Source organism: Artibeus jamaicensis, unplaced genomic scaffold, assembly GCF_021234435.1.
Source record: "Artibeus jamaicensis isolate MK-2021 breed Jamaican fruit bat unplaced genomic scaffold, CSHL_Jam_final contig_3126, whole genome shotgun sequence".
In the NCBI taxonomy this organism is placed as follows: domain Eukaryota; kingdom Metazoa; phylum Chordata; class Mammalia; order Chiroptera; family Phyllostomidae; genus Artibeus; species Artibeus jamaicensis.
The window spans coordinates 6,878,383-6,906,010 of record NW_026521723.1 but is presented as its reverse complement, the minus strand read 5'-3'; the positions used below and the strand labels follow the sequence as shown (position 1 = coordinate 6,906,010).

General features: G+C 39.3%; 1 protein-coding gene across 1 annotated transcript in view; it reads left to right on the top strand.

Moving 5' to 3' along the window:
- Window positions 1–480: 480 nt before the first annotated feature.
- GUCA1C (guanylate cyclase activator 1C) overlaps window positions 481–27,628 on the top strand; it is a 41,681-nt gene continuing 14,533 nt past the window's right edge. Inside the window, exons 1-2 of the mRNA XM_053663006.1 lie at window positions 481–797; window positions 24,826–24,975. Coding sequence (XP_053518981.1) covers window positions 594–797; window positions 24,826–24,975 — 354 coding nt within the window. The 5' untranslated portion in view covers window positions 481–593. The remainder of the gene's footprint in view (window positions 798–24,825; window positions 24,976–27,628) is intronic.

Genomic DNA, 27,628 nt, shown 5'->3' with positions numbered 1-27,628 from the left:
TCCCTTTTCTATACATAGACTTCCTTTTAATTTAACAATACTCAGGGTATATATTTTCCCATGGTTTTAGAAAATGTTTTTCATCTAAATTTAACTTCCCGGTATTTAGGCGTGAAAAGGCAAATACTCTTGCTACTGTTTTATGGATGTGGAAACAGACTGGAGAACATAAGTAATATTTCAGTGTAGTTAATAAGTGGCAGGCGAAACCGAGAACCCAGGCTTCCTGATTGCAACTCCAAGTTCTTCCATCAGACTCCATTGTATCACTCTGTAATGTGGGCAGAATTTATGGCTAACAATACAACAAGGATTACGCTCTAAATTATTGCCTCTGCCCTTCACAGGAAACTGCATCTCTAAATAGCAAGTTAGCACAATCCCATCAGGAAGCAGTGAGTGACCTGTTCTTAAAACTACAGATGAGTTAATCTCACTGGCTTTCTATTCTTATTTAGTCTCTAGCTGTAAGAGGTTTAGAGTAGCTTTCTAAGGGCACGTGTTAGCCTTAAATTTTAGTGAAGAGTGAGGGACTACACAGGGACAGACCCTACCTGAAAACGACCTGAGAAAAAGCTGTCGACAGGGTCCCGATGGGCAATAGTAAATCTATAGCTGATTGCCTGGCAGCAGTTCCAGCTACAGAGACCTATGTGTGGTACAGGAAATTTATGATGGAATATCCATCCGGCCTGCAAACACTGCATGAATTTAAGACACTCTTGGGTCTGCAAGGTCTGACTCAAAAGGCCAACCAACATGTTGATCAAGTCTATGATACCTTTGACATGAATAAGGTAAGAACTCTTCCTTTTCCTTTGGATATGGTTCTCCATTTTGCCTTTTTTAAAATGTAAACTAAATTGAGGTAAAATGTGTGCATCCTACTGAATGAGGAGGCCTTCGGGGAACCCCCAGTTTGTAGGGAAGTGAGTTATTAAACACATTTAGCACTGACGGCATGAAAATAATTGGGAACTCGCTTTTCCACCCTTGGAAATGATCTGCATGTAGGGAGTTATTTTAAAACCAAATTAAATCTCGGCATGGAATTCTAATGCTATCATTTAAACAAATCTAGTAAGTGCAGATTGATTTACAAAGACTGTTTTCAGAGTGTTTAATGCAATGGTGACATTTTATGGAAAAGCAGATTACAGAAATGTGCTTTTTGAAGTGTGATTGCACCTAGATTGGCAGATAAAATCAGTAGAAGTTAGCCAACATGTTGTTTGTGCTCAAATCAAAAGTCGGAATGCTTCATAGTACTTCTTTTTTCATATCTGATGAATTTAGTTTGAAGGAAAACCAAAACTTACAGTTTTGAATTCAGATAAATTTTAGTTTCTAAACAATGTCATTGAACTATTGTCCTAAATTTACTCATTCCTGAGGAGTTGTAGCACAGTTAATTTTATGTCTTGAAAAAAATATAAAGATGAGAAAAAAAATGAAATAGAAAAGATAAGACAAAAAATCTGACATTCCAGGCTAAAGTTCTTCCAGCCTGCTTTTCCTTGTACATTTCAGTTATTTTACCTGTAGATCTGTACATTTCAAAATGTACTGATGCCATCCAGGATGAAAGGGAACGGGGGGATAGCACTCATAGAAAAACAGATAGCATTGGACAGCCATGCATGATAATAGAGGAGAAAGAAGGGACAATGAATTTAATATAATTAAAACAACTATTGTTCGTTAGGATGTATGGAATTTGCACAGTCCTTTGAGCTCTTCTCCAAAGCCAGAAAGCAGATAATTTAAAAGGAGTTAGTAGCTAAGAACTGGGGAAAATTAAACCTGTGCAAAAATTAATGGCTATTTTAATTCTTGTAGCAATGTGAGGAACAAATTTCTTTCAGGACATTATTGTTTTTTGTTCTTTGTTATCTAACTTGAATTAAGCACTGCCTGTGTAGCATTTCTGTGTTTTTGTCATAAATTTTACTTAGTGTATTTGCAAGCAAACAGAGCTCAGGCCCTATGGAATTTAGATATCAGTGAGAAAATGAGAAAGATTCTGCTTCTATTCTTAATTCTGAATTATGTTCTGGACATGCTACACACTAAAACTGTCATACCAAATCCTAACGTTCAAATCTAACCCCCAATATGGTTGTATTTGGAGATGGGGGTCTTTAGGAAGTGATCAGGTCATGAAGGCAGAGCCCTCACGAATGGGATTAGTGCTGTTACAGAGAGAGCTCCAAGAGTTTTCTTACCCCTTCCCCATGTGAAGACACAGTGGGAGACCAGTTATCAATGAAGCAAGCCATGGACCCTCACCAGACAGGGAATCTACCTGTGCCTTCCCCACCTAAAAATCCAGTGTTTAAACTACCTAGTCTATGGTATTTTTGTGATAGCAGCTGGAACTAAGACAGGATACTATATGTTGTGTGTTGCTCTCTTTGTCTTTACTTATGTGAGTATCTCTCATGGCATTCTCTGTCTCCCTCTCTCTCACTGTCATTCTCTGTTTCACCCTTTGTGTGGCTGCTGCTGCCCCACTGTGTAAGCAGCCCAGTGTCACAGTGGAAGTCTGTTGTCCTAGACAACAGCTTCTCAGGCTCTGACAGTATCCTGAGAGGTTAGAAGATGAGCTGCCATCAAGTTCTTTCATTATTCTCCAAAGGAGTCAATGTCATATTCCAAAACAGCGATTTCGTTGTTAGCCCCACGTTTGTGAAAGCACCCACAACCCAGTGGTTCATGTGCACAGGTGGGAACACATGAAAAGCAGTGCTGGGAAGAAACAGGAAGTGCTGTCAAAATGAGGCCGGCTGTCTGGGAAGCAGGTCCAGGCGATGTCCAAACAGGCAGCCTGGGGCATGTGCCACTGGAGTGAGAATGCTCTCAGTGACAGTTATGCAATGGTCAAGCCCTTTTCAGGAGCTTAATTTAAGTGGCTTGGCAGCTCTGCTGCTGGTGTTCATGATTTATCAGAGAGATTTGATATTTGCTTAAAAAGCCAGTGCACCTAGACAGTGACGACAAACAAATGCCTTGAAAGGTATGGGGGTTGCAACATAAAAATCAGGTCATAAAATGAGAAGGCTAATGATTGTTCACTAGCAAGTGATTGTTCCAATAATATGCAATTATGCATAGGAAAACGCAAAAGCTGTATACTTAATTAGATCAGTAAAACTGTCAGCTGTCCAGAATTCTGGAGGATTTACTCTTTCTGTGGAGTTTCTCTGCAGTTTTAACTATTGCGGACAGAAATCACTAAAAAATGCATTTCATGCTTTCCCACCTCCTCAAAGTTCTTATAAAATATTTTCCTGATAGCACTCATTATTATGAACATTGGCTGTTGCAGTAATGGTACCATGAAGCACCCATGCCTACTGCAGTTTCTGGGGCTAAGTTTACTTATGTTAAAAATTCTAAAAATATGTGTTTTTGTTGTGTTTTATTTTTATGTTTTCTCTCTTTTTTACTGCTGTCAAATGCACACCTCCCAACTTTCTGATTGTCACAGTACTACTAAGCTTCTAACTTCTTTTTACTCTGCCGTTTGTAACCTGAGTTTGACTTGTACTCATGTTGACCAAAATTATTTGAATAGTGCATGAAGTAAAAGTAAATAGGCTCTGAAGTTTAGAGTATAAAATTTATGACAACTCCTTTGGCTAATCCCCCACCCTTGCAGGCTTCTCCTTGGTACTCGGTAAATATAGTTAATGATTTCAGAGTGCTTGTAATGTCCACGACACTGTTCTAGGCACAGCATACAAGCAAATGCATTTAACATCCCATGATTATAAAATATAATTATGGTAGTGGCCATGATGTTGGCCCCTCTGACCAGCAGGAAAGGCCGTTAATTGACTGTGGCCCCAGGTGCATGCACCACTTTGAGATCCATCACTGTGCTTGTGTTGCATCCATGCCTGGGTTTAGATTACCACAATGAACAAGTGCAGCAGAAATAATAAGGCCAATTTATTCCTGAAAGACAGGGGACGCCTTTGTCAGCTGACTTTGACTCAAGGATTCCCTGCAGGCTTTGTACACAACAGTAGCTTTAAGGAGAGTCTAGGACACTTCTGCCCAACCATTCCTCACTCTCTTCTATGCTGGGATCAGGGTAGCACTCTTGTCTGAGATCTCCCCTAACGTTCCCTGATTTTCTTCCTGTTTCCTTCCATGTAGAATTTCTCCAAATAAATTTCTTGAATTGGGATTAGTAAGTCTAATATCCTATGAATAAGAGTCACAGAAAAAGATCCCAGAGAAAATGTAAGATTATAACAAATCAAACCAGAAAAATTTCCCAGACCTGTGAGACACAAGGGCACAGCACAATAAATAGAAAAGGATGAACCTTACCGCATATACTGAGATATTTTTTTTAATAATAGGAATAAAGAAAAGATTCTAATATCTTTTAAAAGGGGGGAAAGTGAAAATCAAGATAACCTTGAACTCCTTAACACCTGTACAGGGGGCTAGCAGTAGAGGTACATGGAGAAATGCTCCCAAAATTCTGAGAGGAAAAGTATCAAGCCAAATCCAATGTGAAAGAGAATAAAGACATTCAAGGACAGAGAAATTTACTTCACACTTGTATTTTCCTAGGAAGCTACTAGAGCATGTTCTCTAGCAAAATGAGGGAATCTATTGACAAAGGGAGACAGTGAATCCATCGCAGGAAAATAGATATGGGCAGTCCAGGATCATGGGGAAGGACAGTCCAGACCAAATACTATGCAGAAAGTCCAACATGCTGCTAATCCAGATGGAAAAGAAGGAAAGGGACTCAAGAAAGGAGACCAGACAAAAACGACATCGATGGATTACCTACTCTGAGGACTTCAAAACCATACTAATTTATTAATTGATATTAGCCACTCTAATGATGCATTTGAGAAAAATTAAGGCCAAATGCAAAAAAACTATTAAAATTTAAATGAAGCAACTTAAAAATTTTTATATACATACAAAATTATAATAACTCCCATCAATTCATCATCCATTTTCAAAACTTATCCAAATTTTGTCACTTTCGCTCCGTCTTCTTACATTTTTTCTGAAATTTTTTATAAGGAAAAAAATCACACAAACATGATTTCACCTGCAAGTACTTTATTATTCATCTATAATGATAAGGACTCTTTTAAAAACATAACTACTATGCCATCATCATATATAACGAAGGTGACTGAAATTCCCTTTTTCTATTTTGAACATATAATTTTTTATTTAAGTATAATTGGTATACAACATTATATTAGCTTCACACGTACAATATAGTGATTTGATATTTATATAGATTACAATCTGATTGCCATACTAACACTAGCAATCATCTGTCACCATGCAAACTTATTACAATAGTATTGACTATATTCCCCTTCAGAAGGTGACAGTAGTTTTCAATGTCATGTAATACTCAGTCTATGGAGAAATTTTTCTACTTGTCTCAAGCGTACTTTTTCATTGTTTTGGTTTGCAAATGGATCCCAACAAAGTTCATATCCTTGATGCATGGAAATTGATGATTATGACTCTTAAGTCTGTTTTCTTCTACTGTATAATAGATCTCTAAGCTTCCCACCTCCATTTATGTCATTGATTTGCTAAGAAAAGTGAGTCATTGGTTCCGCACAATATCCTGCATTGTTGTGTCATTAACTGGCTCTCTATTCTTCATATTACCTGTAAACTGGTGTTCAGTTATAGAAGCATAAATATATTCAAATTCATTTGTTTGCCAAGAATGCTTCATAAGCACATAATTATTGGTTGTCTCATTTTTTATGGGTTGTTCATTATGTTCAGAAGATGCCAGATGATCACAACAAGGCATGTAAAATAAGGAAGTCAATATTTTGGTATACCAATGTGCAAAGCAGACAACAAAATTTACCAGAGTCCTTAAGGTGAGACAACTTGACTTTTAAATTAACTGAAAATTGTGAGAGTATAGAGGAAGAACAGTGGTGTGCTGGGAAATTTTTAACAACTAAGTCTACGGGCTTGGCAGGGAAGCCCAGGTAACATTTGCTGATTTCCATGTCGCTTCTGATTATTGGTTCCTAAAATGCAGTGAAATTGGACAGGTGCTGCACTATTCTTACCTAAGCAACCACATACTTCACCTGGAGATTGATACAAGATGCCCAGTTCCTTGGAAGCAACTTTTTGTGCTAGGCATGAACCTGCACTCTGAGCTCTATACATACAGAGTGCACAGAGTTAAACTTCCTCCTGCTCTGCTGAAGTCCAGGAGCCAGCATGGCTCTTCACCCTGTACCCTTTGCACTCCAGCCACACTGCTCCCTTCACACTAGATCTTCAGTTATGCTCTTCATCTGCCCTTTCTTTTATTTAAGAGAAAGTGGTGCATAAATTTATCCTCATGGTACAGCGGTGAAGAAATAATGAGGAATAAAAAATAAAAAACTCATCATTCCCCTTCAAATCTCTCATACTTCCTCAGACCAGGTATGTAGCATGATGGCATAGAGTAGGAGTTGAACCAATATTTACTGAGTAATTAAATAAAATAATAGGAGAACTGAAAACTTTAGTATTCATATATATATGATTAATATAGTATTCATACACACACACACTTTTTCTTTTTCATTCTTTTCTTTCCTTCCATTTTTGTCTCATATTTATACCAACGATGGCCACTATGTCTTTCAAATTCGTACTAGTGCCCAATTGGAGTGATTATCTCAGGGGAGATTTTTTTATTTGTTATTTTTTAAAATTTATTGAATTTGTTAAGGTGTCATTGGTTAATAGTTACATACGTTTCAAGTGTGCGATTCTATAATACGTTATCTGTGCACTATATTGTGTATTCGCCACTCAAAGTCAAGTTTCTTTCTGTCACCACGTGTCCTCGCTTCATCTCTTCTACCTATTTCTAACCCCCTTTCCTTCTAGTCATCACTGTGGTTGTCTGTATCTATGAGGGTTTTTTTTTTTACTTAATCCCTTAACCTTTTTCACCCAGCCTTCCAACCCCGAGCCCCTCTAACAGCTGTAAATCTGTTCTCTGTATCTACGAGTGTGTTTCTATTTTATTTATTTGTTAATTTTGTTCATCAGATTCCACATGTAAGTGAAATCACATGGTATTTATTTTTCTATTACTGGCTTTTTTCACTTAGCATAATACTCTCTAGGTCCATGCAAGTTGTCACAAAAGGTAAGACTTTTCTTTTTTTATTGTCTAGTAGTATTCTGTTGTGTAAATGTACCACAGCCTTTTTATCCACTCATCTACTGATTGGCACATGGGCTGCTTCCAAATCTTGGCTATTGTAAGTAACTCTGCAATGAACATAGGGGTGCATATACTCACTGGGATTAGTGTTTTGGGTTTCTTTGGATGTAATCCCAGAAGTGGAGTTGCTGGGTCATAAGGCCAAGGTATTAATAGATATCAGAGGAGCATCTGTCCACACTGAATTTGTTGAGACAGCATCACTTCTCATCTACCTCAGAATGGCTATCATCAGTAAATGAACACACAACCAGTGCTGGCAAGGATGTGGAGAAAGGGGAACTCTTTTGAACTGTTGGTGGGACTGCAGACTGGTGCAGCCACTGTGGAAAGCAGTATGGAGATACCTCAAAAAATTAAAAATGGAACTGCCTTTTGACCCAGTGATTACACTTCTGGGAATATGAGGTGTGTCCAGAAAGTATGTAAAATAGAGACATTTATTAAAGAAGATACAAAAAACATTGTACATAGAACAATGATGCCTCAGTCCTCTTCAAAGTAGGCACCTTGGGACCTCACATAGTTCTCTCAATCACTACCAGCTGCCCCATTGTATTTTCCTGAATCTCATTGATGGTCTGAAATATCTCTCCTCTCAAAAGTGATTTTAATTTTAGGAACAGACAAAAACCACACAGCACCAAATTTGGGCTGTCAAGAAGCTGAGTCACCTGGGCGATTTGATGTTTTGTCAAAAAACTCTGTATAAGATGTGATGCATGAGCGGGCACGTTGTTGTGATGAGGCTGCCTATCACCAGTTGCCCATAACTGCAGCCTTCTGAATCATCCGAATACTTTCCAAGAAAGAATGTTCAAGCTTAATGCAAAATTTGATGCAGATTCATTGCTCTACTTGCTCAGTCATTTTGAATGGATGGCCACATATTATACATGCTCACTCAATGGCATCTACCACCCCCACTGACTAGTAAAGTGAAGTTATCATTGATCATTCATGAGCATTTCAGTCCGCTACCCTTGGCTGCCGGGTTACATCAATGACACACAAACCATTCTCGTTGCATTAACAATGGATGGACTTTTTCTGACAGATATGAGTATATCCAAAGGAACCCAAAACACTAATTTGAAAGAAAATTAGCACCCCTATGTTCATGGTAGTGTCACTTACAATCACCAAGATATGGAAGCAGCCTAACTGTTCATCAGTAGAGAAGTGGATAAATTAACTATGGGACATTTACACAATAGAATACGATTCAGCTGTAAAAAAAGAAAATTTTGACCTTTACAACAGTATGAATGGACCTGAAGAATATTTTGCTAAGCGAAATAAGCCAGTCAGAGAAAGAAAAATACCGTATGCTTTCACTTGTGAGAGAAACTTTGCATACAAGTCCCCCCTGTTCACCATGGATAAAAATAAAACCACTAAGACATGATCTGTTTGGGGTGGAGAGGTGGTCAATCTCTCAAAGAAGAAGGACCAAGAGCCCCTTCCTCAATGGCTTTTATTAGGTTTGTAACACACAGGTATACAGGTAAAGCTCATCAATCAATGTCAGGTGGCAAGGGTCAAACACTAGATAACGTTTCAAAGAAATCTGAGGGCTTAATCTGAGTCAGTGTCTGTCAGGTAAGGGGGTTGCAAAAACTCATTTCCTGCTCAGACCTTTATCATATGAATGAAAGCACTCTTATTAGCAAAGCAGGCTTCATAGGACTTTACAAATTCTTTCTTATGCCTGATCACCTTGGAACACGCCCTAGCCGGCAAAGGACTGCATCGCCTTCCATTCACAGGTTTTTAGGCTTAAGTGGATTAGAGCCAGAAAGCACTTCTCCCAGATGGCAATGGGGACTCAGGCTATGTCAGAATAGCCACGGTGCAAGGGTCCATCACTCCCTCTTTGCTGCAGCATCCCAAGTCCTTCCTTGAGGGCCTCCCAAGTGATCGTGTCTGGCTTAGGTTGCCCCCCTCTGAGGGGTCTTACCCATCATTGACTAACCGACCATGCACTGGGGGCAGAGATGGATGAAGCAGAAGCAGTGCTCCTGCCAGGGAGATAAGCTTTGTCTCCTTAGTGGCTCACAGTCTGAAGGTCGCTCACTCAGCCTTATCCACGGGGGGGTTTATAGCTCCTGAAACCAGGCAGGGCGGATGTTTCCCAACATTCACTCATATATGGAATCTAATGAACAAACTGAACTAACAAGGAAAATGGGGACAGACTCATAGGTAGAGAGCAGGCTGATACTTCTGGGGAGGGGAATTTGGGTGATAGGGGTTGAGCAAAAAGGGCAAAGGACTCTTGGACATGGACAACAGTGTGGTGATTGCAGTGGGGATGGAGGGATAAAGGAACTAATAGTAATGGAAAAATACACTAAAAATAAACAAAAAGAAAGTTAGAAAAATTTTAAAAAAAAACATGAAAATTGGTGAATTTTTGTGTGTGGGGACAACTTTTCTCACATGTCCCCCCAAGTGCCATGGATGAGAGTAAATATGACCAAGACATGATGTGATCTGCTTGGGGAGGAGAAGTGAGCAGTGGACAGTTTCTCAGGGGAAAAAGGCCAGCAGCGGCCAGTTTCTCCGAGGAGAAAAAGGCCTTCGAGCCCCCTCCTCCAAGGCCTTTTATTGGGTTGTAATACACAGGAATACAGGGTGGCAAGGATCAAACAGTAGATAGCATTTCAAAGAAATCTGAGGGCTTCAGAGTCTGTCAGGAAGAGTTTTAGGGTTTCCTGCTCGAACCCTTAACATATGAATGAAAGCACTCTTAGCAGAGCAGATTTCACAGGTTTATCAGGAAGTCTTGTGATGCCAGATTTTTCCCCCAGGACACACTCTAGCAAGGCAAAGGGCTGCACCCCTCCCCATCAGGTATTCAGGCTTGAGAGGATTAGAGCCAGGAAGCACTTCTCCCTGAGAACAAGGGGACTTGAGCTTTGTCAAAGCTGGGGGGGTGGTGAGAGTCCATTGCTCCCTCTTTGTTGCAGCCCCCCACCCAAGTCCTTCCATGAAGGCCTCCCAAGTGATCGAGTCTGGCTTAGGTTGCCCCCCAATGTGAGGGGTCTTACCTGTCATTGACTTCCGACCAAGCTTTGGGGGCAGGGAGAGGAAACTGAGGCAGTGTTTGCTACCAGAGACAGGCTTTGTCTCCTTTGGCTTGCATTCCAGAGGTTGTCCCTTGCCCAAAGCCACAGGGGGTCAAGATACAATTCCTAGAACCAGGCAGAGCAGTCTACAACATTTGTGTAGCCATTTTAATACTGAAGATGAAAGAAAATATGCAACATTTTCAGCTTATTATGCTTTATTGTTTCAAGAAAGGTAAAAATGCAACTGAAATGCAAAAAAAAAAAAAAAGATTTTTGCAGTGTATGGAGAAGGTGCTGTGGATGATCCAACGTGTCAAAAGTGGTTTGCGAAGTTTTGTGCTGGAGATTTCTTACTGAATGATGGTCTGGTAGACCAGTTGAAGTTGATAGCTATCAAATCAAGACAGTAATTGAGAACAATTAATGTTCTACCACTCACAGGATAGCCGACATACTCAAAATATCCAAGTGAATAACATTGTTAGTCAAAGTGAAAAATGTGTCTTCTATTTTATGGAAGAAACCATACACTTTTTTTTTTACCAACCCAATACATCTAAACAATAGGATGAAACAACAACAGCCAGAGCAAATTCCCAGGTTGTTTAAATTAGCAGCCTCAAACAACTCCTGGGAATCAAGAGTGAGGGAATGGTGAGTGAATTACTGATACAAAAAGAAAAGTGAAGATAAGTGGTAAACTGTGGGATTTCACACATGATTACTATTGCATATGTGATAGTTTACCTATAAATATGTTCACAAACCAAATCTGGGCTCTCATGAATCACAAGCCCTTGCTATTTTTAGTTGGGCCCATTGGTGAATCCCCTGTCCTCATGGACATGGTGGACACGGTACCTCAAGCAGAGTATGGTGGCCGGGCTCCTGTCTCAGCCCTGACCTGTTGCTGTGTATAATCTTGGACAAGGCTCATGACATATTTGTGTTAAAGTCTTCACTTCTAGAACCCAGGCAAGTCCTAGCCTGCCTACATTTCATCGAGCTCCTGTAACAAAATAATGGAGGAGTCAACTTTGAAACTATGTGCCATATAGCCCACAAAGGGACAGTATTTTTATCTGTAAAATGCAGATAACTCTGACCTCAGCCCCTACAAACTTCAAAACAGTGAAGACTAACTCTACTTTTTATCAAGTTCAAATTATATTTCCAAATGAAAAAGTGTGCCTACAGGGCAGGAGTTGCCTTCGTGCCATTTCTCATCTTTAATTGGTCTGCCTGCCTTAGACATTCATTTGTGCTGTTTGAGGCAGTATTGGTTCCTTGAAATGGGTGCTCATCTCAGAATGAAATTAATTAAATGGAAATCACTTTAGAGGTTTGATCGTCTTCTTTATGTAACCAGGGTGCCTGCATGGGAGCACCAGCAGTACTTGAAATTCACGAGTGATCTTTGGTAATCTGATTCCTTGGCCTCTCTTTGTGAGAGAACCCTTAAAAATTGGAACAGCACCGATTTATGGGATTTTAAGTGGAAATCATTTCTGTTTGCCTTTTACTGGTTTATGGATTGGAAAATTTTCTTAACTTGTGGAAAGTTTTTGTTATGTATGTATCGACCCTTTGCAGTATTTGTCATGGATACCTTTTCAAGCTTTTTTTTTTACTTTGGTTTTTCATTACAAAGGAGTTGATGAGCTTGAATTTTGTATGTTTTCTTTTTTGACTTCTGTTGCCTTAAGATAAACCTGCCCTGACCGGTGTGGCTCAGTGGACCAAATGCCACCAAAGGGTCGCCAGTTCGATTCCCAGTCAGGGAGTGTGCCTGTGTTGTGGGCCAGGTCCCTAGTAGCAGGTGTGTGAGAGGCAACCACACAGTGTTTCTTTCTCTCTTTCTCATTCCCTTACCCTCTGTCTAAAGATAAATAAATAAAATCATTTAAAGAAAAAGAACAAACTTGTCATCCTTTGAGAGCTATAACATTGATTTTGTTTTTCACCCTTTGATATTTCTTAAGATTTAATTAAAAGAAGTTTCTCAGGAAAAAAAAGTTGAAGCAGGCAATCTGGCTTTTAACGTGCATCATAATGGCTGCTGTTCCTTGACCCCTGGCTGCCTTGCAGCCTGACCTACACGGTTACCACAATTACTGCTGCTGTTCTTCCCACGCATTCACTGGAAACAAATGACCATCTCTTGGGTTGTAAACCGTTAGTCTGCAATCCCTTAAGGGTAAAGACCAAGGCTACTACCAATGTCACAACTGCCAGCATCGATGCTCTCAGGAAGCATTTCTTGGTGATAATAAAACATCTCATATTTGTTCAGTGCTTTATAATTTACTGAACATTTTCATATTATATCATCAATTGTTAACATTTGGCTGAGCCTTTCACAGAGTTTTACTTGTTAAGACTTCAGCTGTGTTTGCTGACATTCATTTAAACTTTAGCTGTTGTAACTCACGCATTTTAACAAAATCTGTCAGAACTGTCCTTCTCAATTCTGGCTACATATTAGAAGCACCTGGAGGTATTATTAAAAATACCAATGGCCGGGTCTCCACCTCAGTCCACTTGAAACAAAGCGATGTTTTGTTTTGTTTGTTTTAAGCTGCCGGGTGGCTGGAATGTGCAGCCAGATACGGACACCACTGCCACACGAGAAAGACTATAATCAAGGTGGCTGAAAACTGGATTCCAGGCCATTTCTGCCACCAAGGAGCGATGTACTGTGGATACATATAAAAAGGGGATTCTGGGTCCAAAATTGTACAAATCCAGATGCAGTTCCTCCCACTCTATTTATAGTCATAGTAAAGGAACATAGGCTTGAAGCAAGTAATAAATATGTGGTATATTACTTGTCTATGTATTTCACTATCTATTCTGCCATTTTCTACATCCTCTATTCACCTCGTCTACTCATTAAAGATCAAGGACCCAGGCTCTTTCATGGAAAATGCAACACCCTTAGAAGATAGGTTGCTTGAATTAGGGTGAGGCTAGATTTTATCTGTTGCAATGTCAGTTTAGGGGGACTGGTATTTATAAGAGGAAACCTGCATTGCCTACCTGAGGAAGTTCCTTGAAAAAGGCTGTCGTGGTTATAGTCCTGGGTGGGTGTTCCATTATTAGCCCATTCAGAAACGATCAAGCTTGGACAAGGTGTTGCTCCCGCAAAAGCGCATGAAGCTGGCTTCTGATTCACGGTGGGTCGGTTAGCTGCTGAGCTGGCTACATTCTGGGGGCAGATGGTCAGGGTTTCCTGATATATACAGGAAACATATTAATAATCAAGGGCTTGTTTGGTAAATATTATGAGAAGCCTTGTGTCCCAGAAGCCTTGATTTTGTACAGTCATGGTTAAGTCAAGAACAGCTGTTGTCTGATCTGCATAAAGATCACATTAGAGAACCAATTCGCCAAGCCAGTGTAAATTTCTCATCTTATAGAGAAGGGTCTCTCCTTGGGATCCGGCAATTCCATGGCTGAGAGAGTCTGTGTTTGTTGCTGATATAAGTGCCTGTAGGTGAAAATGGGTTACATCATATATGCTGAATATAATATTTCCCTTACAGATTTTTAAATTTTACAAAAATGCTTAAAAAGTACTCACATGTTTGCCATGATAGAGGTGGCCTTTGTATTACTACTTTTATTGCAGTTCTAAAATGTAAATTAAATATCACTGACAATTGTTGATCAACCCTATACTGTGCTTATACACCTCTCTGGGTTTCCTTACTTTGGACCATCTGAGTAACCATTTCAAGCAGACATTTCATTTCTTATGTTGCTACCAACCCACCACAACAGGCAAAATGTCAATGAAAAAAAAGTGTTACATGTGAAAAAAATGAAATATCTAAATGTCTTCAGGTTAGGTGCTGGACAACTCATGAATTTTTCACAGATGGTTTTTCTGTGAAAAGTAGCAGAAAGTTAATGCGGTGGGGGAAAATGGTGTCAATTGGGACTATTCTGTGGACTTTTATTAGATTTGAATTGTTTGGTTCCTGAATAAGAGGGCACACTAGAACAAATCAGGTTTTGTCCCTGGTTGTTATAACAGTCCTCGCTATTTCCATGGTCTTAGTGTTACTAGGCCCAGGATGGTGTGGTTCTTGGTTAGTACCATGCAGGGTCTTGTTAGGTCTAAATGAGCTCACATGCGGGAAGCCCAGTGCCAGGCACTATACGTACAGCAAGTATTACCTTAACACCAACAGTTGTCATTGTCACTATTAATGTTATCATTGTTACTGTTAATAGTCCAGTCTCTTTTTCATCTGCAAAATGAAAGGCTATTTCCTGACCTTTAATTCTAGGGCTTGAATCAATGAAACAAGAAACCAAGTTACCGTAATTACATTACCCAGTTTATAAATTCATGGCTCCATCATTGGACAAAACCCCACAGCAGATCTCTGTTTCTTGGGGTCACTCAGGCAAGCTCAGAGAGAATGAGGGCAGAGAATACTGGGTATATTGGACGATATCTATAATGAGATTTTACCCAGGGATTTTACAAGGTCAGGAAAATAGAGGGATTTCTCAGGACTGTAATGTAGGCATGTGGCCCCAAAGATGGGAAAATGCTGAACTGAAGCAAGAACCAGCTGCACAGAAAAGAAAGGCTGCAGATTTCTAGCCAACAGCGTGGGTGAAGACAGAAAACAGGATCAGCAAAGGTAATACCATTATGTATTCTTCAGACCCCGGAGGGGCAGGTGGGTAAATTTCCTGGGAAAACTGTAGGTAGGGAGAGACTGTTCTCTGTGGGGTGGGAGAGAGGCACTAAGGATTTCAAAATGGACAGAGGAAATGTTTACTAGCGACACCAGGGAGCAGCAGAGGGCAAGGGGAAAATGAACAACTGGTGTCCTGCCCAGCCGGATGGTTCTGGGGGCAGGGTGAGGCAGGGCCTGGCAGTGGTAGCCCAGGGAGCCCTTTGGACTCACAGGCCTCCCTGAGGCTGAGCTGCTTAGAGCAGACAGGCCAGCTCTGCTTGGGCCCCACCAGGTATGGAGGCAGCACAAGCTTTAACACTTAGACCCTCAAAGTTACTTTACTTTATGCCGCTGTGTTACCAAATGGTTCACATATAGGAATCCAGAACAACAGGCTGCACACTGAACATGTCTCATCTGCTCAAGCCTGTGGCACCTCTTCTGGAAACACAATTCAGTTGTTATGAGATTGGGGTCAATATCGGGTGGTACAAAGAACAAAAGTCTTAGGATAAGGCTGACTGGGTTTAAATCCTGGATTGACCCACGTCCTAGTTGTTACTTTAACTGGTTTATTTAACTTCTCTGGCAATCGGTGTTCTCTTCTATAAAATAAGAACAATCAGGCCAACTGTAAGGCTTCTGTTGGAATTGAAGATAACACGTGAAAAGTGATGAGCACGGTGACTGGAACATGGGCTTTATTCCCTTTTTAAAATATAAACAGTAGCTCTTACATTTAGTAATAAATAATAAAACAGTTATTTTCATGTGCATGTAAGCTTTATAACTCAACTTTCTACCTGCATGTCCCATTTAAGATGTCCTGAAAATACCTGATTTGTAGCAGGTGGTGAGCATTGCCTGGAGGCCACGAATGTCCCCTGTGGACTCTGCTGGACGGAAGTGCTACAGGACACTGTTGTCCTTGGTTTCCTCATATTAGACTTCTAAAATTTTATCTCCTTAATGATGGAAAGCAAAACACTTATATTTTTATTTTTATACTTTTTTATAGATGTAAAAAGCATTCCTTATCATTTTCACAGGTTTTAGAGAACAGCCATCAGAAGCTTAAATTTGAAATCTCCAGATGTATTTTTCTCTTTCCTTGTTTTAAACCCTTAAATCTATATAATGACTTATAACACATTAATCTATATAATGACTGATAACATATTAATGGAGCCAAACTCCCTAAGGTGCCTGAGAAACTATAATGATTCCACATTTTGACCCTCATTTTAACTCTTCCTGTAAACCACTCCATCCTCAGAACGTAATGTACAAACATGTTGGAATTAGTTATTTTGTGTGCATTCTCCCAAACTCTTCTTTCCTGGGGCTCACTGGAATGGCTTTGTGGGTGCCCAACAGGCAACCTTCCTTCAACCTCTAAAGAGAATCCAGTAACCAAAATTGATGTATTCATAGCGAGTGATGGTTTTCTGGTTGAACTTCAATAAAAACATCTTAACCTAAAAAAAAAAAAAAGAGAGAGAGAGAGAGAATCCAGCCATGGCCAGACTGACTTTTTAGGATTCTGTGAGGCAGAATTTTAAGAAAAATTGGTGGACTGAGAGGGTGAAATGTTCTCATCGAGGCTGGCAATGAAGGAACTGGGCAACGGCGATTGGTGAAGACTGAGGAGCAGGGTGTGTGTGAAAGAGAAGACGGGACAGGAGAGGGGTGTTGGGAGGAAATCCATAAATGTTGTGCAACTCACGTTTGTTCCAGAAATGACAGTAAAGACCTGCTGTTATTTTGAAATTAATTTTTGATTGCCGGACTGTATTTGTATGACTATGTCAGTAATCTGTGACTGAACCATGTAGGTCATATTTTTTTAATTAGTCTTATAATGTTACATAAATTCATCTAAAATAAGTCACAGTTACAATAGCCGCATGGAGAAAGACCAGATGATTACCTTGCCTACAAAGAATGACATGGATAAGAAAAACAGCTGAGGTCCATGGTTTCTAGTTCCTGGCATACGTAAGACTCACCTGGGGAGCATTGAAAACTACAGACTTTTAGACCCCATCCCAAGGAGTTTTGATGCCATTGTTTGGTGTTGGGGTCTAGGAATCTGCGTATTTCATTGTCTGCACACGATTCTAATGCAAGGAGTTTATGAGCCCCACCCTGACATCCCCAGGCAGTTTGTGTGCCCTGGGGCTCCTGCAGCTCAGCTACAGAACTATAAATGTACTGGTGTTTCTTTGGGCTCCCTCAAAGACCAGTTTGGGGGCGATTTCTATTGCATTCTTCCTAGTCACATTTGCTGAGACACCTCATCTTCTCTGTGACTCAGCCCCCACTCCCACTCTTGAAATCTGAGCCCCCATTCCGACTCTTGTAGATTAACCAAAGACAATCATTAATTTTCTTTGATTTATAAGATAAGCATTTACCCAACCCTTTTTCCAACGCCTACACAAGCTATCAAATTATTTTCACTGGAGTCCTCTCACTAGTAGAAGTTTGTACAAAATCTTAGCAGAAGGATTATTGGAAAGAAGAGTTGGCTGTGTATCATACCAGTAATTTGCTTGACTACATAACAAAATGCTGACATGAAAACAGGAAATGGTTTGCTTTCTGGTGCTTTTGAAGAGGCTACACTTTTCGAAATCAAAGGTTTCCTCACCCATAATCAACTTTGGCTGTAGATTAAGCAGATTGTCTGTTTTGAAACCATAAAATACAAACATTTATGCTCATCTCCTGGGTGGGTTTGCCCAGAGCTTTCAGAGCCTGGACTGGAAGGTGGGAGGGCCACCCACCCACTGCGCCTAGTCATAAATCTAAATGTTCCAAAGGCAACAGTGCTCTGTCTGGCCTGTTGCCATTCATCATGCAGGTGACACTGAAAACTGTGATCACTGATGCAGAACTTGTAAAATGAAACAAACCATCATGAAATTCCAGGTTTTTATGGGAACCTGGAAGATGAACTTTAAAACAAGCCAGCTCAGTCTCTGCAGGGTGGATGCTTCTGTGACCCTTTGGTAAACAAGCACAGTAACTACCCTGGAAACAGTTGTATTGATTGGTCAGCTCTAGAGACATAGGGGGAGAGACCTGGGAGCAGATATGCCCCTGGTTGGATACTGTGCACCCAGGTTACATCCTCTGCACCTGAAATTTTATTTCCAAAAATAATGGTCATGTCCTGCCAAATATTGAGATACGATGTCTTGATGTCATCTCAAATAAATTTCAACTCTGTAAAAACATATTTCCCTTGTCTCAGCCATAGCTCTGCTAGGCATTAATAAGGTGGTGGTAACAAACAATAGGAAAGGCAAATGGACAAAAGGTAAAACCATTTTACATTTTATACACTTGAGCAAACTCCCTTTCAGAGACTCTTCAACAGGACTCCAACCTGGTAGCAGAAGTCTTATCTCAGAAAAAGTACTAAAGTTATTCATGGGGTAAAGTTGCCTAAATTGTAAAATGTTAAACTCTAATACCCAGATATAATGAGATAATTTTTAAGTATTTCCTTTCATCTTCTTTTTTTATACATCATTTACTACAGAGGTAAAACTGATCATTTTTAAATATTTTTTTTGTCTTCTTTTTTTATATATAATTTTCAACCTGGGTAAAACATTCACAGTGTGTAGAAAATGTGAAAGTGTAATATATTGTGAAGATAATGGTATAGCAACTAGCACATTAGTTTCTAATATCAGAGATGTTGTAGCTGCTTTTTAAAAATAACCATTAACCAACCAAATAGGCTCAGCTTCACATCCGAAACTACCGGTGATACCTCAGTTGCTTTTCTCATGGACTTGGTGGAACTAAACACAAAACCTTGAGACCCAAGGTAAATACATATCACTTTACAGACCAATAAGTCTAAGCTCTTCATGTCCAAGGGGAAGGGGTACTTTATGTCACATCCTGTTTTGTAAATAACACTTGACATCTAAAGCATTCCGAAGAGAATGCAACTGAAAGCGTGCCTTGGGCTGGATATGTTACCATTGCCATCTGAACTCATGGAAAAATAGCATAGTGAATCACACAGCTGGAGCTGGCCAGCTTTCTTAAAATAGTGAGCATTTGGCAGAGCAAGCTTTGAAGTGTATAGTTCTCAAGAATGACACAACTGTGTCTTTTCAACTGAGAATATTTTGCCAGTTTAAAATTGAATGAAAGGAGCTACCTAAAATTGCAACACTTAAACTGTATTTTCTAAGATTGACTAATATGACAAAATCTTTACAGAAAAAAGTTAATAAATTTAGATTCATAGTGAAAATGAGGCTCTTCAAAGGAATCCTGGAATTTAGCAGTCCTAAAAGATCAACAAGTTTCTCTAAAAAGGAATGCAGAAGATGACTGGTGTGGCTCAGCTGGTTGGGCATCATCCTACAAACTGAAAGTTCAATTCCTGGTGAGAGCATATGCCTGGGTCGTAGGTTTCTCTTTTGAGAAATCAGCTGATAGTTTTGATGGGAATTCCTTTGTAGGTAACTATCTCCTAATCTCTTGCTGCTTCTAGAATTCTCTCCTTCATTTAATCTTGGCTAATGTAATTATGATGTGCCTTGGCGTGTTCCTCTTTGGGTCCACCTTCTTTGGGACTCTCTGAGCTTCCTGGATTTCCTGGAAGTCTATTTCCTTTGCCAGATTGGGGAAGTTCTCCTTTATTATTTTTTCAAACAAGTTTTCCACTTGTTGCTCTTCCTCTTCCCCTTCTGGTACCCCTATAATTTGGATGTTGGAACGTTTAAAGATGTCCTGGAGGTTCCTAAGCCTCTCCTCATTTTTTTGAATTCTTGTTTCTTTCTTCCTTCTGGTCCACTCCATTGACTTGAATCCCAGTTTTCTTCCCATCACTACTGGATTCCTGTGCTTTTTCCTTCATTTCACTGAGTGTAGCCTTCATTTTTTTTCATCTAATTTGCAACCAAAATCAGTCAATTCTGTGAGCATCCTGAACACCAGTGTTTTGAACTGTACATCTGCTAGGTTGGATATCTATTTGTCGCTTAAAAGTATTTGCTCTGGGGCTTTGATTTGTTCTTCTGTTTGAGCCATTGGTCAGGTCACGCCTGTTACATATGAGGAGCAGAGCCTTAGGTTCTCACCAGGGTGGGGCAACCCAATGGCTGGGTTGTGATACTGTATGTGGGTGTGGGGTCCAGGGTGTGGGGTCCGAGAGGGAACAATGGCGCTTGCTTCACTTTCTGCTACGGGATTTCAGTCCCTTCCACCACTTTCCACAAGCAAATTGGGCTCTTCTGGTGCTGGTTCCTGGGTAGGTGGGGTTGTGTATGTTCTAGGACCCTGTGGGTCTCTCCAATGAACTCTCCTGTGAGGCTGGGAGTCTTTCCCAGCACCTTTTTAATCAGTGCTTTTAGGCTGTATTTCCTGTCACTGAGGCCCTGGGTTACGTGGTCTGTCTTGTTGCCTGTTTTTTGCCTAGTTTATCTGCAGTCAGCCAACCACCTGTGCGTTCTGCTTGTTTTCTCCCCATGCCTGGGGTCTGCTAGCTCCTTGCTGCCTATTCTCCCATGTCTGGCAGCCACCGCCTTTTCCTGTCTCGACCCCTCTCCACAGGCCACTGACACCCCTCTTATTGGTCCGGGTAAATGGTTGTGGAACTTCTGTACAGTTCAATTTTCTTTCTGTTCTGGTTGTGTTTTTGTTTCTAAATCTTTGTTGTCCTTAATTTTGGTTGTGCCAGGAGGCACAGTATTTCTACCTACGCCTCCATCTCGACCAGAAGTCAAATTTTGCTACTTGATATGTCTTCCTATTATTAAAAATCAGTACTTGGCCTTCTTCCTAAGTAGACGACAAAACCTGAAGATGTTGAGAAGACAACCGCTGTAGGGTGACGAGTGGTGAGGACTCAGCCTTCCATTGTGGCATTTCAGAACCATTTTATTTTTAGGTATAAGAAGAAGAGATTTTTCTCTAAAAAGTTACTTAACTATATATTTAAATTTCCTTGTTTCTACACACATTACTTATATATTATTATTAATATTTTAAACTTTAAATTTTATTACCTTTTTATCGAAATTATTGGGTGATATTGGTTAATAAAATTATAGGTTTTATGTATACAATTCTGAAATACATAATCTTCATATTGTATTGTGTGTTTACCACCCCAAGCTAAATCTCTTTCCATCTCCATTTATTCCCCCTTCCCCTCTGCCCCCACTTCACTTTCCCTTGGAAATCACCATACTGCTGTCTGTGCCCCTTCACAGACAGCACCTTTTTCACAAAGCCCCAACTCCCTCTCCCCTGACAGCTGTCAGTCTGTTCTCTATCTATGAGTCTGTTTCTATTTTGTTTATTTTGTTCATTAGATTCCACATATGACTAAAGTCATATGGTACTTTTCTTTTTCTGACTGGCTTATTTCACTTTGCATAGTGCTTTCTAGGTCTAGCTAGACAAAGGGAAAGATTTCCTTTTTTTAATGTCCAAATAGCATTCCATCATGTAAATGTACCACAGGCCTTTTTATCCATTCATCTACTAATGGGCACTTGGGCAGTTTCCAAATCTTGGTGACTTTAAATAATGCTGCAGACATAAGGGTGCATATATTCTTTTGAATTCAAACTAATTAGAATTCTAATTAATGTTCTGCGTTTCTTCAAATATACTTCCAGAATTGATATTGCTGGGTCATAAGGCAGTTCCATTTTTAATTTTTGGCGATAATTCCATAATGCTTTCCACAGCGGGTGCATCAATCTACCTTCTCACCTTTCTCCACATCCTCACCAACACTTGTTGTTCATTGATTTATTGATCGTAGCCATTCTCACAGGTATAAGGTGATATCTCTTTCTGTTTTTAATTTGCATTTCTCTGATGATTAGTGACCTTGAGCACCTTCTACTGGCCATCTGTATGTCCTGACTGGAGAAGTGTCTATTCAGGTCCTTTGTTCAATTTTAATAGGATTGTTTGTTTTTTCTTGGTGTTGAGTTTTATATGTTCTGTATAAATTTTGGATATTAACCCCTTATAAAATATATAATTAGTAAATATGTTCTTCAATCCAGCAGGTTGTCTTTTTATTTTGTTGATGGTTTCCTTTGCTGTGTAAAAACTTTTTATATTGATGTAGTCTGGTCTGTTTATTTATTTCTTTTGTTTCCTTTGCCTGAGGATATATATCAGAGAAATATTGCCTTAAGAAATGAAACATCAGAAACAGAAATCAGGAAAATCCCATTTGATATAGCAACACAAAAAATAAAATACTTAGGAATCTCCCTGGCTGGTGTAACTCAGTGGATTGAACATGGGCCTATGAAGCAAAGAGTCACTGGTTCAATTCCCAGTCAGGGCACATGCCTGGGTTGCAGGCCAGGTCCCTAGTAGGGGACACATGAGTGGCAACCACACATTGATGTTTCTCTCCCACTCTTTCTCCTTCCCTTCCCCTCTCTCTAAAAATAAATAAATAAAATATTTTAAAAAATAAAATGAACAAATAAAATACCTAGGAATAAACTTAACCAATGAGGTAAAAGACCTGTATGCAGAAAACTACACAACACTGAAAAAAGAAATCAAGGAAGACACAAACAAATGGAAGCGTATACCGTGTTCATGGATCAGAAGAATTAACATCATCAAAATGTCCATACTACCCAAACCAATTTACAGATTCAATGCAATACGTATTAAAGTACTAATGGCATATTTCACAGACATAGAACAAACACTTCAAAAATTTACATGGAACCATAAATGACTCCAAATAGCTGAAGTAATTTTGAGAAAAGATGAATAAAGTAGGAGGGATCACAATACCTGATATCAAACTGTATTACAAGGCCACTGTAATCAAAACAGCCTGGTATTGGCATAAAAATAGGCACATAGACCAATGGAACAGAGCAGAGAGCCAAGAAATAAACCCAAGTCTATACGGTCAATTAATATTTGACAAAGGGGGTAATAACATAAAATGGAGTGAAAATAGCCTCTTCAACAAATAGTGTTGGGAGAACTGGACAGCTATGTGCAAAAAAATGAAAGTCAATCACCAACTTACACCATACACCAAAATAAATTCAAGGTGGATAAAAGACTTAAATATAAGCCGTGACACCATTAAAGTCCTAGAGGAAAACATTGGCAAGAAAATCTCAGATATTCCACACAGCAACATTTTTACCGATATGTCCCTAGAGCAAGGGACATAAAGGAAAGAATAAATAAATGGGATCTCATCAAAATTAAAAGCTTCTGCATGGCTAAAGAGAACAGTATTAAAATAAAAAGAGAACCAACCACATGGGAAGAGATATTTGCCAATGATACCTCAGACAAGGGGTTAATCTTCAAAATGTATAAAGAACTTACATGACTCCACTCTAAGAAGACAAGCAACCCAATTAAAAAATGGGCAAAGGACTTGAACAGACACTTCTCCAAGAAGGACATACAAAGAATCCAGTGACACATAAAAAGATGCTCAGTATCCCTAGCTATCAGAGAGATGCAAATTAAAACCACAATGTGATGCCATTTCACACCAGTCAGAATTGTCATAATAGACAAAGCAGCAGGCAACAAGTGTTGGAGAGGTTGTGGGGAAAAGGGAACCCTCATGCACTGTTGGTGGGATTGCAGACTGGTACAACCACTATGGAAAACAGTATGGAATTTTCTAAGAAAACTAAAAATGAATATGCCTTTTGACCCAGCAATTTCACTGCTAGGATTATACCCTAAGAACCCTGAAAATCACCAATCCAAAAGAACCTATGCACCCCAATGTCCATAGCAGCACAATTTACAATAGCCAAGTGCTAGAAGCAGCCCAGGTACCCAGCAGTAAATGAATGGATCCAAAAATTATGGTACATATACACAATGGAATACTATGCAGCAGAGAGAAAGAATGAACTCTGACCCTTTAAGGCAGCATGGATGGAACTGGAGAGCATTATGGTAAGTAATATAAGCCAGGCAGTGAAAGACAAATACCATATGATCTCACCTTTAACAGGAACCTACTCAACAAGACAAGTAAGCAAGCAAAATATAACCAAAGACACTGAAATTGAGAACAGGCTGACAGTGACCAGAGGGGAGAGGGAAGAGAGTTATAGGGGAAAGGGGTGAAGGGTTTGCAGGAACAAGTATAAAGGACATGTGGACTATAACAAGGGGCGGGTGGAAACAGGGGAGGGAGGTGGGAAAGGCTGGGGTGGTGGGGAGGGGTGGGGAGAAAAGGCAGAAAACTGTACTCAGACAACAATAAAAAAGTTAAAAAAAGGAAAAATATATATTCACACACACAAAAAGAAATGTCTAAGGTTTTACTTCCTATGTTTTCTTCTAGGATTTTTATGGTTTTGATTCCAACATTTAAGTTTTTTATCCATTTTGAGTTTATTCTAGTGCAGGGTGTAAGTTGGTGGTCTAGTTTCATTCTTTTTTCATGCATCAGTCCAGTTTTCCCCACACCATTTATTGAAGAGACTGTCTTTACTCCATTCGTTCGTCAAAGAATAATTGACTACGTAGGTGTGGGTTTATGTGTGTATGTGTGTGTATATAATTTATGTGTGTATATATATGTATATATGTATGTGTATATATATACATATATACATATACATACATACACACACATAAATTAAATACCAGGAAAATTTTTTTATGCTAAAATTGTTTGGGTTGTATTTAATTGTACTAAAGGTCCTGCTTATAAATGATGACTTCTCAAATAAAAACTATTGCTCTTCTTAAATATTTATTTCTCTTTCCCCCTTGCTTTCCATAGGATGGATTTATTGACTTTTTAGAGTTTATTGCTGCAGTTAATCTAGTTGTACGAGGAAAAATGGAGCAAAAATTAAAGTGGTATTTTAAGCTATATGATGCTGATGGAAATGGTTCTATTGACAAAAAGGAACTACTGAACATGTTCACGGTGAGTGAAGTGGTAAAACATCCTTTGCAGGATGTTATACAGTTAATTCGACTTTCATCCTTTTGGAGAAGTGACAGCTCTCCACGTGCTTGGCTATTTTGGGATGCACACTTGGCATTGCTAAAAGTGTCACTATCTTATTGGTCACTGAGTGTAAAACTGCGAATCACGTTTTCTTCTCACCGTAGTCTACTCTGAGGTTCACAAATTTAGCAGAGCATTGAAATGAAAAATGAAATAGCCATAACTTAAAACAACTTATCTTTTTCACTCTGCCTCGGTGCACAAAGCCTTGCAAGGAACAACTGTAACGGAAGATGGCTTATGTAAAGAGAGGCGTGGACTAAGAATGAAGGTGCCTGAGGACTAAACTTTCTGGGAGCTGGACTGAAGTATCTCTAATAAATAGCTCCGAATTCCCAATCCTTTCCATCTCTAAAGTTCAATAAGTCCTTTTATAAATTGCATTCCTCTTCACCAGTGGAGTGGGGATAGTTATTATCACTGAGGGAGATAAAATGGATTTTCAGAGTAAAAGATGATTAAGTGAGAGATTTTACCTAAATGAAGATATAAAGTAAAATAAACGTTCTGGATGCAATATACTGAATTTATAGCAGAATTGGAGTTATAATCAGATGTCTTCAAAATAATCTGGTTGAAATTCTTTCAATTATAGATGAAGGAGCTGAGTTACACACATAATTTATAGTAGAAATATTAGTAAAAGTGCAAAAAATGGGCAGAACTATGATTTTAATTAAATGCCCAAACAAATGGAAAAACTTGTTAAAATGTAAAACTTTTAGGAAATGTGTAGTTAATCAATATATGGTAAGAATTCAAAAGTATGATAATACTAATATTGCTTTCACTTTAATCTCACATAAACAATTCACAAAAAAAGTACTAAAAGGCACTTTGTAATCAAACTTTGTAAGCATTAAATTTAGAAATTTTGCATACATACTGCAGGCTGCAACGCAGAATTCAGAATCTAAACTATTCTATAGAGAGTGCCCAACCCCATGTAAATGTGAAATTATCTTATTAAATAAATGTACTCAAACGTATTTTAAAAACACTGAATTCCCAATACAGCATGCAAATAAATGCTGGGAGAAGCCCCTGGGGCAGTGCTCGGAGTGGGCTTCCTTTTTCTGGGGTCTGCATAGGGGTCTCTTGAGACCTTTGACATCCAGGGCAAAATGTTGCCTGTGTGTCACCCATTTTGGGGTGGAGGGAGGGGGTTATCAGAGTCTCAAAAGAATTAGAACAAAAAAATAAAAGCGATTTTGTTTAAATCCTGCAGGAAAATGTACATATATTTTCATTAATGAACCTGTATAACCTGAGGAGTCAAGGAAAGAGAAATATTAAGTAGATAATTCAGTTTTACTTTGAAAGAAAACAGAAACAAAATTAAAAACTGAAATAATGAAAGCACAGAGCAGACATTTAATAATTACACACTCTTAGTCTTCAATTAAATTAATAAAGATTAAAAGCAATAAGATATATTTCTGGCAATGACACTACAAGAAGAGGATCCTCACCCACTGTGGAGTATATAAATAGATAACATTCTTTGAAATCTGGTTATCTGTATTAAGTTGCTAAAATTTAATTTTAATTTATTATTTTTAAAAAATAGATTCTTGAATATATTTTTTTAGATTTTATTTATTTATCTTTAGAGGGGAAGGAGAGAGGGAGAGAAACATCAATGTACGGTTGCCTCTAGTGCGTCCCCTGCTTGGAACTGGCCTGCAGGGAACTGGCCTGCAACCCAGGCATGTGCCCTGACTAGGAATTGAATTGAGATCCTCTGGTTCGCAGGCCTGTGCTCAATCCACTGAGCTACACCAGCCAGGGCAAATTTCATTTATTTTTAGGTCGCTAAAGTAAATTTTTATTTTTGTTATTTAAAACAATTGTTTATTTTTATTGTATTTTCCATGACCATTTATCCCCCCCTATACCCACTTCCTCCTGCACCCACCCCGCCCCCTGCTGTTGCCACACCGTTGTCCAGGTCCGTGAGTTCTTTTTTCCTCAATCCAGCCCCTCACGACACTCCCCCCAGAGCTTCCAGCCTGCTCTCTATCTGAGTCCGTCTCTATTTTGCTTGTTAACTCAGTTTGTTCATTAGATTTCACATACAAGTGAAATCATATGGCATTTGCCCTTCTCTGGCTGGCTTATTTCATTCAGCATGATGTGTTCCAGGCCCATCCATACTGTTGCAAAGAGCAAATTTTTCTTTTTTGTGGCCACGTAGTATGCCATGGCATAAATGTACCAGGGCCTTTTGATCCACTCTTCTACCGATCGACATTTAGGCTCCACTAAATCTTGGCAATTGTAAATAATGTGGCAAGGAACACAGGGGTGATTATGTTATTCCAAATATGTGTTTTGTTCACTTCTTTAGATAAATTCCCAGAGATGAAATTGCTGACTCATTAGGAGTTCCATTTTTAATCTTTTGAGAAAACTCTATACTGCTTTCCACAGTGGCTGGAACAATCTGCCCTCCCACCGACAGTGTACCAGGGTTCCCCCTTCTCCACATCCTTGCCAGCACCTGTTTGTAGATGGATTGATGATAGCCATCCTGACAGGCATTAGGTAGTATCTCATTGTGGTTTTA